Source organism: Bombyx mori, chromosome 6 (genome assembly GCF_030269925.1).
Source record: "Bombyx mori chromosome 6, ASM3026992v2".
In the NCBI taxonomy this organism is placed as follows: Eukaryota; Metazoa; Arthropoda; class Insecta; order Lepidoptera; family Bombycidae; genus Bombyx; species Bombyx mori.
Window position 1 is genome coordinate 7,906,158 of NC_085112.1, and position 14,829 is coordinate 7,920,986.

Consider the following 14,829-nt stretch of genomic DNA (forward strand, 5'->3'; position numbering starts at 1 on the left):
AAAGTAACACTTGGTTAATTACAATAACTACTTGACTAATTGTCAGATATACACACCGTTGAGTTACTGAGAGCTACTGAGATAACTGAACTATTCATCAATTTTCTCCTATAAAGATTTGGCAGGCTTTGGCTTTTTATGACTGAGTTGTTCATGTCGTTTGTGGCATCAGTTGTTTCATTTGAATCTCCATTGTTATTTCCGGATGGATGCCTGGTAATAATAATAACAGTGTGAATCGAAATGGAACAGCAAGAATTGATAGAGCTTATCCAAACTACAACAAAAGCAAAACTTTAGTGCTTACCTTCTTAGAGGGGATTGGACTGTCTGCTTCTTAAGCTTACTCCACGTCGTTAATCCTAAGTCACTTCTGGCCATTGATGTACTTAGTTTATTTGTAATTTTCTTACATCTTTCTAATAATTCTAAATTCCTACGCGTTCTCTCATCACTCTCTAACGAAACTGTTTGTTCTTCCTTATCCAATTTGTCTGAAATCACTGCACAAATTAGTATCTTATCGTGAGTAATTGTGTTTTTTTTATGATTCACTCTGCCTTTTCGCGTAATCGTAAGCTGTTTAACTAATCGCAGGCTTTAAATTTATCGAAATGTTTAGTTATGTTCAAAACTAGTTCGTACCATTGATTTGATTGACGGCCGGTTCTACGCACTCACTGTCCTCAGAATAAGTGGTAAGACTACCCTCAAAGGCGATAGTGTAGTTGTCCTTATTAGCCTGGCAGGTAAGAATAAGATCCTGCTCAGTAGGCAGCTCACAATCCAGACTGTCGACGCTGAAATGGACGCCGTGTATTCCGCCCTCCTTCACAGGCGAAAAGAGCAGTTCTGACTTGCATATCGACATCGTGTTGATTGAACCGACAGATTCTTCACCCTGTATTGGTTAAAGATTTTATAACTTTAGTTCGTAAGTTCTTGACCACCTCGTAGACTTACACTCTGTAAGGTCAGTGCTCTCGAAGCCAAACTTCAATATAAACAGAAAGTTACCTTTATAAATAAGCAAAGACACAAACAGCTGAAGGCCATTTTCTCGTTTGTTAATGAACCGATTTTCTTATTATTTCGTTACTTGAATAAATAATGATGTTTTTCATGTTATCGTAAAGGTTTTTTTTTTTTCGAAATAATAAGTGATTGCTTCAATAACAACAAAACAGTTAAGTACCGTTTTCTCCTCTGTATGTCAACCGATATTTTTTATTTTGTAGCTATTGACTATTTTCACAGTAAAATTTGGAACAATAACGAAATAGGAAAAGTAATAAACAAAACGAATCTAAATCTTGAGGTGTCAGTGCTTATGGTTGAATTTCGATCATTGTGCGAACACTAATAGTCACGAATCAGTAAAAATACTTTTCGTTTGCTTTTACTAGGTATATCGCTATTTAAAGCGAAGACAGCTGGTGAACGTCCGTGTTGCAGGGAAGCGTTAGATTCCGAACTTAACTGATTATAAATTGTTTTACAATGCGGCCAGTGCACAAACTAATAAACATTGCTAATAAAGAATTTATTTTAAACCTTTTTTATGTCGATAGTCCAAGGAGGTATTGCAGTATTTCTTCATTTAGACAATAATTTTCTTAGAATACAAATTACTATTCGTTAATTCAGAAAGGACAAATGCCGCCAACTGCTCTTCAAACCAGAAAGTATGACTGCTTTGCAGAAATAGTAATGGTATCCGAGCCGGCTCTCAATGTACCATGCTACCAGTATTTAAGCAAATTGATAAATTTGTCGGTATGATTATTTTACACAATCTCTTTCCTTTGCCGTGGAAGTTGTTCGTGAACAAATTTTAGGTAAAATTTACTATACACTATAAAGTTTACTATTCCCATTAAAAAGGTGCCTACTGCCTGTAGGATTTCAATATAGGCAAAGTCGAATCGGAAGCTAAAAAGTAAAATACAAAATAAATATCTGGAGACGAATCGAAGCAATGGGAACTGTACGTACATTCTAAGAAGATTTCGAAACATGAGCGCGTGCTAGTTCGAACATAAACATTTACGTCTGTTGTAACTCTGGATGCGGATGCAAGTCGCGTCTAAAAATAATAAACTGCTTTCACACGCATTAATCGCAAATGCTAATTAAATACACCTGCTTCAGAAACTGTTATAGTCTATTATGTTGATTTTATATAACAAATTGATTTGTTTATGAAATATTTTGTCCAATCTTTTACACATCTACAGTGCTATTATAAATTAAAAGAAACAATAAATCTATTCGATTTTGTAATATATATTTTTTTATGATGTTTTTGTTGGTCTGGACTTTATTTATGACACACGCTCATAGTCACACAATATGGCGGCCGTAAAGCGTTATCATCAATTTAATTCCTTTTCCTGCTGAAATGAGGTCACAAACGACACAATCACTCGAAACAACATGGTCGTGTCATTATTTGATTAGGTGTTATGAAATTCAATTCAAAACTCAAACCAAGCAATGAAATTAATGTTAATGAGGGTAGTTTTGAGTAAAATAATCATTATTAAACGATATGTACTTTAGCATGATTATACATTTTAATAAAGATGATTAACAAATAATAATACTCGATAAGACAGCAAATTCAATACTGAATACTATTCTAAAATCAGTTTACATATTTAATTATATTGTTGATTAAAAGTGAACATCTTAAACTTAATAAGATTCTGTTGAGTTAATTTCATGTAATTCCCAGATAACCTTTTCACTGCCACCAAGGTGACCAGCAAAAATTTCTTATTTATAGGTATCGAAACGAAAAGAACAAAAAAACACATTTTATTATAAGTTACTGGTTAGTATAAGTTTGATTAACAGGCAATAAGTTCACAATTATAATGACTCACTGAGTAATAACCGGTGTAAGAATCCCAATTGTAATCCGTCACACCCATTTTAAATTCAGTTTATTGGCACAGTTCTTAAAAACGTGATCGTCCACTAGCACTTGTATCATTTGCTAGCTAGCGCCCCAACAAAGCGTCTGTGCATTTTCATCACTAATTGCGTCAATAAAGTTCACTGTGTCCACTATGCACTCTTATCTTACGCACACATTATTATCTGTAGGGTCTTTAAATTTGTAATGCTTATTATGAAATGCACATTTAACTGAACTCATCGCAAAAGTACACACGACACAACTATCTCAAGAACCCGGGCACGACTGGGGCAGCGGGGATATTAATTTTAATATTAGCCACCGCAAACGCTTCTCAAAGTTTACGTAAAATACGTGCCATTCACGCGGGGTTTAGATAAGAACTGTGTAATAGTCATTGGTACTACTCATTGGAGAGCATCAAAGCATCAACAGCTTAAATCGAATGAAAAAGGGCAATAAACTGCTCATTAGCAGATGAGAATCATTAATATTTAATTAGCGAGGTCTGTATAACAACACATTCAAGGCTGGTTTCCCGATACTGTTCAACTTATTTCAGTGTTCTCTCTATATAGTTACACTTAAATTTTGTCTGAGGTTTATTTTATGGACGGTTTGAGAATATGTGTCCTACAGAACATACTCATTGGTAACTCACACATGGTGTCAATGTGTTCACAAAATCACACACACATGCGTGGAAGATTAAATATAGCTCAACTACACTGATGTATGTGAGAAGAAGGGAGCCGAGTGTGCGACCGAGGGGGAATAACAAGAACTGTTAAAGTGATTGACGCAATTTCAATGTGAGCATTACACTCACACGTGCATTATTCTTTTAAAATAGTTACTACAACTAGATCCCGCGGGACCAACGTACTTTGCCGCCATTATGCAGGAAGACTATTTGTGAACGTTAGTTAGACAATGGTCTTTGATTTTCTAAACACTGACCACGTGCGTATTCGCGATGGGATTTCTAGAGCTATATGGAATAGCGCAGCATGACGTAGGTCTATAGAGAGGCGGTACGCGCTGCTTATCATTGAATTGCTAAATCGCATACATTATGTATGTCACAATCAAGAAATTATATTTATAAATTGTTTATTTTCACCTACAAGTGACTGATAGATAGCTGTCAACGAATTGAATGACAACTGGTTGAAAATGAAAACAGATTTTAATAGTCAAATATTAACAGCCCTCATAGGTAACAGTCTTTTTTTTTCGGGCCGAGTGTCTAAGGGACGCGCGATGTATGTGGGACAGTCCGCAGATGTTGGGAGCGGACCGCGGGCCCAAAGAACGGAATTTAGGGCCCTGCCCACTAAAACACTTCCCTGTACTCTTTCACCCTACGTCCGTTTTCCGCCCGGGGTCAGAACCCGGTCAGAGTGAGGGGGTACCCACGGTCAATACTACAACCAGACTCGCGGCGCTCCTATCAGTCTAACACAGACAATAGTACATTGTGCACCAAGGAGAAAAGTTGCATTTTCTTCCCTGTACAGCGGGAGGAAAAGTTACACTTTTTTCCCTTTACAGCGGAACAAAAACCGAACTTTCGGCGTCGGTAGGAGAAAAATTATTAACATTCCTCATAACTAAATAACTCAAATGGCGTTTGCCTCACGAATGGATCTGAACTAATTATGAGACTTCCAACGGCCTATTCATTCATTGAAATATGTATATTCTATTTAGGAGACGAGTACACGTACTGTGGTGGGATAGTTAGAGTAGGCATATAGTCTAAAAGTATCTTCATGTTCTTAACTACTAAAAACTGTTCTATCTACAAACTACTAAACAGACTTGTACCGCTTCGAATGGACGTGAACTCCTAATCAGTTTGAAGTTAATAAAGTCTTAGAGAAGAGTTCTGTTTAGTCTATGAACGAGCACAACTGTCTTCTGTGTCGAATAGACGAGACTCAGTTCTGACGCAGACCCTGATCCGGGATTCCGCACAACCAGATCTCAAATTGAGTTAAAAACGTTATTCTGCTTTCTTCAGTCGTGCCCAGAGGGATATATTGATGGTCGGTACACCGCGGTCAACGTCCTCGCAGAACCCGTCGCTTGCGACGAAGGATCGATGAGAAAATTAACCCATAGACACAGCCCACTGAGTTTCTCGCCGGATCTTCTCAGTGGATCGCTTTTCCGATCCGGTGGTAAATTCTGCGAAGCACTGTTCTTGCTAGAGCCAATGTTAGCAACACTCCCGGTTTGAGCCCCGTGAGCTCACCCACTCGCCCGGTTACGCTGACATAGACTCTCAAGGCTTAGGTAGAACAAAAAACCAGCGCGATGATTTACCTCAATAGATTGTATATCATTTTTATGCGCGATGAAAATAGATCTAAAGAACGTGACTCTATTGAATGTAAAAAAACCTTGATGCTGCTCTCGTACATTACCGGGCAAGATAGGCGTGAAAAATTGTGGTTATTATATATTAGCATTTGAAAACTTTAAGCTTTAATTTTCAATACAGTTGTTCAAAACTATGTGAGTTTATTTATTGTATCTTTTGCATTAACTTTCTTATGTAATGCTCCACCCAAGTTTTTTTTTTGTAATCCACTATAGCGTGACCCCTAACCTATTGTTGCAATAATATGTACAGCAACGATGCTTTTTGGTGTTTTGAAAATGATATCTATTTGAAGTTTTGCGAAAGAGCATGAATCGTGAAATAGGAACGGTGTTGAAAGCGACATCTACTGGAGCAATAAGGAAAGATAAATTAGTCCAATCTATATTACACCGGGACCACTAGATGGCGTTGTTTGAAGAATTCCCTTCTATTTAGTATTTCTTTTGACTTGGTGCTTTCAAAATTTTCAAATGACGATCGTGCCTGTATATTGTGGCTAAAATATGAAATTTAATATGAGATAAGCTTTGCACAACAAGCATCCGGCAGAAGGATAAACAATCGATGGAAGAGACAAAGGGGATAATAAGCTTGATATCGCACAACCGATGGCTTATGGGATAAGGTGTGATCTACTCGCAGTAAAAAAAACATTGAAAGGGCAATGTGAGGCGAACCTGCAAACTACTGCCGATACTGATACTGCTGTCGAACCGAAACCTTTCCATGAGAGAGCTAGAGATGCTCGCGAACATCTCGCCTCGGGGGTTACTCTGCAATACACATCATCCACTGATAAATATAATATTAGAAACTGAAAACAAATAAATAATAATAACATAAATAAACACGGTTAATACCAACACCATAAAACAAAAGTATAATTCATAATAATATATAAATGTGAGGTATAGACTATATAATGATGATTTGTGCGGTTTACACTTAGCGGAACCATACTTACTCATATCTATACTAATATATAAATCTACAGTAGTTTTTACGGATGTTCCGTTATAACTACTGAACCATGTATCCGATTGACTTGAAACTTGGTATCCATGTAGAAAATACATGTGCTTAAAGGATAGGCTAAGATTTATATGAATGTTGGACTCTCTACAACAGTTGCGGAGGCGTAATTATGAGAATCTTTGTGGGGTGAGAAATAATAATGTTAATTTTAAGTACCCAGCGAAGCGGGCGGGTACAGCTATATAGTAACATTATAAATGCGAAAGTGTAGATGTTATGTTTGACAGTTTTTTTAGTGGGCATCGAATTTCCTATGTATTGCTTACTCTACTAAGATACACCACAAAATCAAAACTAAATATGAATAACAGATATAGCAGATTCGGTTCTCACATCAGTGAAGTATTGGTGTGATAAGTGGCAGTACCGTGTGTAATTGGTTGTCATAGTACAGGCAATCCTTGTTTGAGCTCAGATGATCACGTTTGATTAATCCCCAATTGTCTTATTAAATATTTATAGTGGTCACGTACTGATTAAATAAATCTTTCTATATTTCCCATGGCTTTGTGGCTGTTTTTTGTAATTATAAATATTACCTATCTTTCATTGAAATTTTTCTAAAATAATTATACACACATGATCTATTGTTATTGTTCATTGTCACACATAAAAATACAGGATCTTGATGACCTTCCGAGGTCGCGTTTTGTTCCGTGCATAATGATAACGTATGAACAGATTATCATCGTTTCCGCACACAGTAAATTATGTTGACACTGTCAAGCTTCGCTGCTTCCTTTATTTGACTCTTGTTTTATTAGTACTTAGCTACACGAATACATGATTTTTTTAATCGTTCACTTGGATGATCGAGTTAGCGGACCATTTGGTGTTAAATAGTCACCAGACCCGTAGATATCAACAACGTAAATTTCCTATTATTTACAGTACTTTACAGTTTTCAGTTACATTATTTTTAATATTGCATTTAGAACCTTAAAAGATCTATTGTTTGTATTTTCAATAAACTAACCCTATACATATATTAAGAGTACAAAAAAAGAAGTTCAAAACTATTCAACGACAAACACTGATTTAGCTCTTATTGTATTTTAATGTTTTACTCTGAATTTATTGTATTGTTATGTATAATCATTTTTTATGTATTACAAATTTCGATTGACAAAAAGTCTTTTCATGTATTCATGAATGAATACATTTTGGTTCTCCTCCTATCAATAATTTTTACCGACAGCGAAACTGCCATTCTCGGTGTCCATGAACCCTCTCATCGTGGCCGCCTCTAATTACATGCTCAATCCAGACGACGGGGCAACGCACAGCCACCGTCGCCTTAAACACGTTATTTCGTATCCTCCTCCTTAAGCCTACAGACCTAACCTACCGAGTTTCGGATATTCTGAGTGGGTCGCGATACACGTTATTTCGGATCCTCCTCCTTAAATCTACAGACGTAGCTCACTAAGTTTCAGATCTTGTCAGTGGGTCGCGTTTCCGATTCGGTGAAAGATTAAGCGAAGCACTGCTCTTGCTAAGGCAGATGTTACTAATGTCTTTCGAGCTGATCTTGTGAGCTCGCCCACCACCCACGGATAAAACCAGAATAGCTCCCCAAGGCTACTGGCGGTCATGTAGCCAAAAAAATGTCCAGGAGCGACAATGGCTACTCAAGTGATAATGGCTACTCATGGATGGTAGATGGCAGCAATAGACAATAAATTCCGTTAGTTTTGCTAGTCATCTTACTTACTACCTTTTAATACTCCGTAAGTACTCCTGTATCCGTGACATGTCCGAACACAATATGAAAATATCAATTAAGTGGCATGGCATTATTTTTATATTAAAATAATGTTTCTGAAAATTTATCGACGATATGATAATTTTAATAACTTAGAGGTAATGTGTTAAAATCCAAGTTAATTCTAGTTATCAATATTAACTAACTAATAAATGTAAATGTCAAAACTTGTTGGCTCTACGACCGGCAAATATTTTTTACAGTCTTAAGAAAAAACGACATAACCAACAAATCCTATTTTTCTTTTATGTGACAATTAATAAGCTTACTTAATTAATATCAAGACGAAAGTAACATAAGAAACATGAAATCTAATGGTTTGGATAAAAACCGTATTACCTTATCGAATCGCGACTCATAATAATATAGTCCTTTATTGTGCAAACGTTTTAACTGTCAATGCAGGTACTATATGAAAGTTTTGCGCAATATAATTTGCATAAAATGTTTTCTATTTTGTTTTATTAAATTCTATTTCATTAAATCAACTCGAAACAAAGACCTACGATACTCACGTTGCAAGGTTATAATTACCCTATATGACTTCATCAGCACACACACACACCGAATCATAATCATAAATGCTTTCAGTGAGATATTACTGATCAGATAAAACTTCTAATTATTTTCGAACACTGGAACTTTTAATAAATCATTGTTTACTAACATTAAAATGTTAATGCAGTTTTTTGAGTAAAACAACACACGACAATAAAAACCAGATAAAACGTACGCAACCTAAATACCCATTTTTGTCAGTAAACATCTGTGCAATTAAAAATTTTATTTCTGTGTTGCAAACATACACGGATGGCTAGCGTCATTTCGGTTCGATTTCTGTAGAAGTTGTTCTTTTGAATAAAAAAAAAAACCTACGTGGATGTTATTGCATTTAACTAGTTTCAGCTAGAATTTATTATATACATAAAACGTACACTTCCCAAAGCTAAAACGGTATTGTTTCAGTAGTATTAATCTATATAAATTTAATATAATATTTTAAAAATAAACAATATGTGGTAAGCTGTACTAAGTAAACGGTTTTTTTCCTATCTGTTCTAGTAACCTCGAGGGGTTATTCTAGATTCATCGAACTAGTTAAAATTTAAAATAAAATTTAAACAAGTGAAAATTTAAAATGATTATTTAAAATGAAGGCATAAATGTTGGGCGAAATACTTAAAGTTGACCGAACTCTTATGGGATTTAAATTAATTTAACCTCGACTGACCTAATTATAGAAAGCAATTCGAAATTAATATTTGCCTCAATATTCATCAAAGTTCATGGACAAGTTAAAAGTTACATTTCGTTTCATTACATTACAAATTTATTACAGCAAACCTCCTTTTTTTAGGGGTAATGTGATTGTTTGCTCCAGTAGCTATCTACTGGAGCAAACAATCATATTACCTTAAGATGGTTACGAGCCTATGCTCGTAACCATCCAAGGTATGAATCCAAGCATTGCTGCTGATCATAGGCCTAATGGTTTGTGTTAACGTGTATGGGGAGATTCAAAAAACCCTCATACACCGGCAGTACACATACAATGCAGATTGATTCATTGATTTTAGGTAATGTCAATTTGCACAGCATTTTTTTGGCCGTACCCTCGCCGAGAATGGAATAAAACTTTAATACCTTTAACGCCCTGTTTAATGTCTCTAACCATTGTCTTGTTTATTGTAAAATATTTTGATATTAGGAATTCTTGAATAGACTTTTTATCATAGTATAGAGAGATACAAAGATTTGGTGTCGTCGAAATTTGAAAGCTCTTAAAATTTATCTCTCTCCGAGTTTACTAATGTTTTTATTCAAATTAACCTGTCAATATAAAATATTCAAGTCGTTTAATTTAGCCATTTTTGTTGTTTTCGGAAGCGAATATAATTCGTAATTTTTTTCGATCCGTTAATGTTTCGTATGATTTTCCCCTTTTTTTCATGGATATGTCGTCAAAATAAATAATAAATCACTGTAATTCTAATTTAGCATTGATTGTATAGTCCACAATATGGAACGAAAATAACTCAAAAACCAATTTTCTGACGCTGCGGTTCTCAAACTATTCTCTATAACGATTTGTATGTGGATGTTGTTTGTGTATGAAAGCTTATAGCAATTTCAGAAACAAAAATTGAAAGTGGTAATTAGACAATTTTTGGAGAATCGTATAGACACTTCGCCAATTAGTGAGTTGAAAGACTGACTTACATCATGCGTTCTGTCGTCGTTGATGGTGTCGTGTGGCAAGTTGGCGGTCATCAGCAGTGCATGTATGTCTTCGGTTCTGAAGCTTTCCATGTCGGCCTCCGCGAGATTTGCGTCTAGATCTCTCGCGATGTCGTTATATCGAGACGTGAACTCGAAGCGTGCGGCGAGGTCACTTATGCCTTTGTACGAAGCCGACACGGAGGACAACACTGAGGTGTGGTGGCAGGAGCCGTCTCGGAAAATTGGACTGAAAAGTAAAATGATTAAAATTTAGATTATTGTATTAAATAAGAAGACTAGTAAGACATTATGGTTGGCACGCATCAATCAATAATCACAGATCATAATGTAGAGGTCAATTTATGAAATGATTTTAGTTTCTGTTATGTAGTGCATTTAGTATAAACGCGTGTACTTATATAATTTATCATTGTCTTAATTATTCCACCTCCACCACCATACTGCTTTTTTTTCTTAATACTAGTCTTAATGTATACCTATTATATACTTATAGTATAACCTGTTATATCATATTTGAAAAAAAAAATTTTATTACAGACTTTTTTTCGTTTTTTTAAAAATGAATTTATATAGTGATTCATCAACGTTTTCACAAAAAAGGCAGTATACAGTATGCTCGAATGCAATGCAATAATATGGATCCTCAAAAAAACAAGAATTCATTTTGATGTAACTTGACATTTTAAAATTCTTGAAACCTAAATGCTTCAACGAATTTATTAAAAAGCATTCCCGCGGACCCCAAAATAAATTGGATTGCTGATGATTGACGTTGATAGTCACGGATTAAAATTCTTTTGAGACGAACAAATAAATACCAAACATAAGTTTGTGAAGCGTAACATGATAGGTCTGAGAAGTTTAATTGTAAAACTTTTTGTAGGTTTATCGGAATGCTTTAAAAGGATAAAATTTATTAACATATGAATGTACAGTGAAACATGACCGCTTCGTTTGTCAAGCATTTAGCGAGGTTCGGATTCAATTTATCACTAGGGATCAACATATTTATTAATCAATGTCTTTTCGTTTCATAGCAGTTTCCGTAGTCTAAACATAAATGCTAGTTTAGAGTCATTGAATATAAAATATCCATATAACTGTAATAAACTTTTCTGTCGCCGTAAGTCCTTAAGCAAATTTGTATACCTACCATTTAAAGGCATGCGAAATTTTTGAAGTTTTTGGAAATTTCATGTCGAAGCAGACTTACTTGTAGTCAAGGAACCAAAGATAACCAGAATTGTCGCAGTGCGCGTCGAGGTCATCGTGAGCCGAGTGCTGGCTTCCAGCGAGACTGGTGTTGCTGTTACAATCCTCGTCGGCGCCTGCCACGCCGGGGCTTGCCGCCTTCAGCCCCAACCTTGGCGGTGGCCCTGGAAACCAGATAATAAAACCAAATTATTATTATTATTATTATTTTCTATTGCTTAGATGGGTGGACGAGCTCAGAGCCCACCTGGTGTTAAGTGGTTACTGGAGCCCATAGACATTTACAACGCAAATGCGCCACCCACCTTGAGGTATAAGTTCTATCTTCTAGTATAGTTACAACGGCTGCCCCACCCTTCAAGCCGAAGCGCATTATTGCTTCACGGCAGAAATAGGCGGGGTGGTGGTACCTATCCGTGCGGACTCACATAAGGTCTTATCATCAGTTATTACGCAAATTATAATTTGCGGGTACTTCAAGAACAACTCGTTTAAGGCAGCTCGATCCATAACAATCAGGTTACAGTTTTGTTCTCGAGTTGAATGAACAGGATGAAAGCAACCCAAAAATTGCAACATTCCAATCGGACGACGAATAAAATCGTATCCAAAAATGGTACGTCATAACTTCAGAGGCTCTCTCCATAATTGTTCGTCATGTTTATTTATCAGAAAGGTAATACCGGCGACCAATACATAAAAATTTTGTAGGATTTTATGATATGATTTTTATTAACTGACCCGGTAGACTTCGTAGTGCCTCAATCGATAAATAAAAGACCTAAGCTTTTGTACAAAATAAACTTAAAACAAACAAAAGGAATCCGTCCGACGGGGGACACATCACAGGAAAAACAAAATTGCGAGCATTTTCATATTTATCTACCTTTTGAACTTTCTCTGGACTTCCACAAATAATTCAAGACCAAAATTAGCCAAATCGGTCCAGCCGTTCTCGAGTTTTAGCGAGACTAACGAACAGCAATTCATTTTTATATATATAGATAGATTTAAATATTCATTCAAGTTATTTTGTGAAAACTTTTAAATGGCTTTATTATTTTCTGTTAATTTAAACAAACATTTATATCAAATTCGCGTAATATCATGTGATTATTGTGACTATGGGACATTGACAATGTCAAAGCCAATATTGTTGTTGTTAACAATAATGTTACATACAGCCAATTGTGCCAAATCCTTTGTGGTAGATAGCTGTGTAGATAGATGTATAACTTTTTTGGACTTCCAAATCTTTAAATATAATTTGAAAGCGTTGAATTTTATAACAGAAAAACTATCTATCTATAGTTAAAACATTTCCTTGGTACAAACAAACTAAGAAAAAAAAAAACAAGTTTGGGTTTAGAGATGTTTACCCTATAAACTTTGTATAATATTAACACACAATCAAAGAATATAAATTAATTTTTAAAAGTTTTATCTTTGTATTGATGATGATTGAAGCCTTGACCCGCCCATCAGCCATAGGCCGTTACAATCGATATCATTACTTTGTTCTATTTTGCTCTATTTCCTGACCGCAAAGACGCGTTTGTCCTACATTTACAATCATAAGGCCACATATAGGAACGTATCTAAATGTATATGTGTTATTAGTTATTAACAATATTGATTGTTTTTTATACATTCTACCTACATAAATGATGATGTAAAAACAAAATTCAAAAATTTTAAATCCTTTACGGATTTTATATTGCTTCTAATCCTAATTTCGATAATTTGAAACATCTCAAAAATGTATCATCATTTTTTTTTTAATAACGAAGGCATCTATCTTACATAATCTTTACGATTCCAATGAAAGCTTTCTCTAATACAATGTAGAATAATAAAATATTATAAAGAGGAAAGATTTGTTTGTTTGTTTGTTTCGAATAGGCTCCGAAACTACTGGACCGATTTGAAAAATTCTTTTTCCATTAGAAGCCGACATAGTCCCTGATGAACATAGGCTACTTTTAAAAATTTTTTTTTTATTTTTTTTTTTGGTTTCATGTGTGCTTTAATGTTTCCGAAGCGAAGCGAGGGCGGGTCGCTAGTGTAGAATAAAATGCTTATTTCACCGCGAATAGAGATTTCATTTATCGTGATATCAATACATTGTCGTAAAAGACTATTGGAGTACAGCGTCGCGACAGTGGGGCGTAGGAGGGTAGACTGGTCGACGTGCCTTGTAGGGAATGTTGTTATGCATCCAGAATATAAGCCGCGGTACAAGGAAAACCTATTTCATATTTAAATATCCACTTCGATGCAAGGCCAAGGTAGCGTTTTGAAAAACCGGAACGTGGTCTTTAATAATGGACCAGTTAGGTTTTTATTTATTACTAGCTGACCAGGCAGAGTTCGTAGTGCCTCAATCGATAAATAAAAGACACAAACAAAAGGAATCCGTCCGACGGAGGACACATCAAAGGAAAAACAAAATTGTTATTTTTATTTAATTCCGAGTATTTTCATATTTATCTACCTTTTAAACCTTCTCTGGACTTCCACAAATAATTCAAGACCAAAATTAGGCAAATCGGTCCAGCCGTTCTCGAGTTTTAGCGAGACTAACGAACAGCAATTCATTTTTATATCGACGCTTGAAAGGCAAACGTGACTAAGCGACAATAACTGATTTGTACATCAATGATAGGTAATAGCCATATTTGATGCGCAAAAAAAAAAAAATTTCTAGATCTATTAAAATCATTTCAATCCTACAGCCACTAGCTAGATTCTGCTACAGCTAGATTCGTTAAAATAAATTTTATTTTCAGGTATTTCAACTTTAAATTAATCTACTGTAAATTTCACGCATTGTCGCTTAGTCACGTTTGCCTTTCAAGCGTCGATATATATAGATAGATAGGTATTGTCCATTTTTATCTCCTCATATCATATCTAACATTTCAGTTTCGTACTTATGTATGTAACAAATTATTTTAACAGTTTGTTTTTAATAGTCATTTCAATTTTAAGATTAAAAAATGTTATTAAACGTTCTTTTTAGTATTGGACTAAATAATTTGTGATTAGCATCATTGAACATACTAGTAGCTGCCATTGTGTACACGGTTCGTAAACATTTTAAACGTATACAAACATTAGATTCTCATTACAACTGCCGGTCCCAATTGATTGGAATCACTTTTGATAATTGAGGTCAATAATCGTCACGGTTAATTATTTTAATATACACTTAATATAACATTGGGCTCCCGTACGAGGCCTTTAGACTTAACAAATGAC

The 14,829-nt window shown here is 35.2% G+C and overlaps 1 protein-coding gene across 22 annotated transcripts in view; it reads right to left on the minus strand.

Moving 5' to 3' along the window:
* Positions 1-14,829, minus strand: part of LOC101745102 (uncharacterized) — a 90,736-nt gene that overhangs the window by 18,996 nt on the left and 56,911 nt on the right. For 13 of the 22 annotated variants that reach the window (XM_062669044.1, XM_062669045.1, XM_062669054.1 and 10 more), the window contains 6 exons: positions 11,570-11,732; positions 10,336-10,582; positions 5,993-6,088; positions 646-901; positions 308-494; positions 57-213 (listed from right to left, as the gene is read on the minus strand). In XM_062669044.1, the coding sequence (XP_062525028.1) occupies positions 57-213; positions 308-494; positions 646-901; positions 5,993-6,088; positions 10,336-10,582; positions 11,570-11,732 (1,106 nt within the window). Of the gene's footprint in view, positions 1-56; positions 214-307; positions 495-645; positions 902-2,888; positions 3,545-5,992; positions 6,089-8,630; positions 8,817-10,335; positions 10,583-11,569; positions 11,733-14,829 lie in introns of those variants that run through there. The other 9 variants (XM_062669051.1, XM_062669052.1, XM_062669053.1 and 6 more) reach the window with 3 other exon arrangements.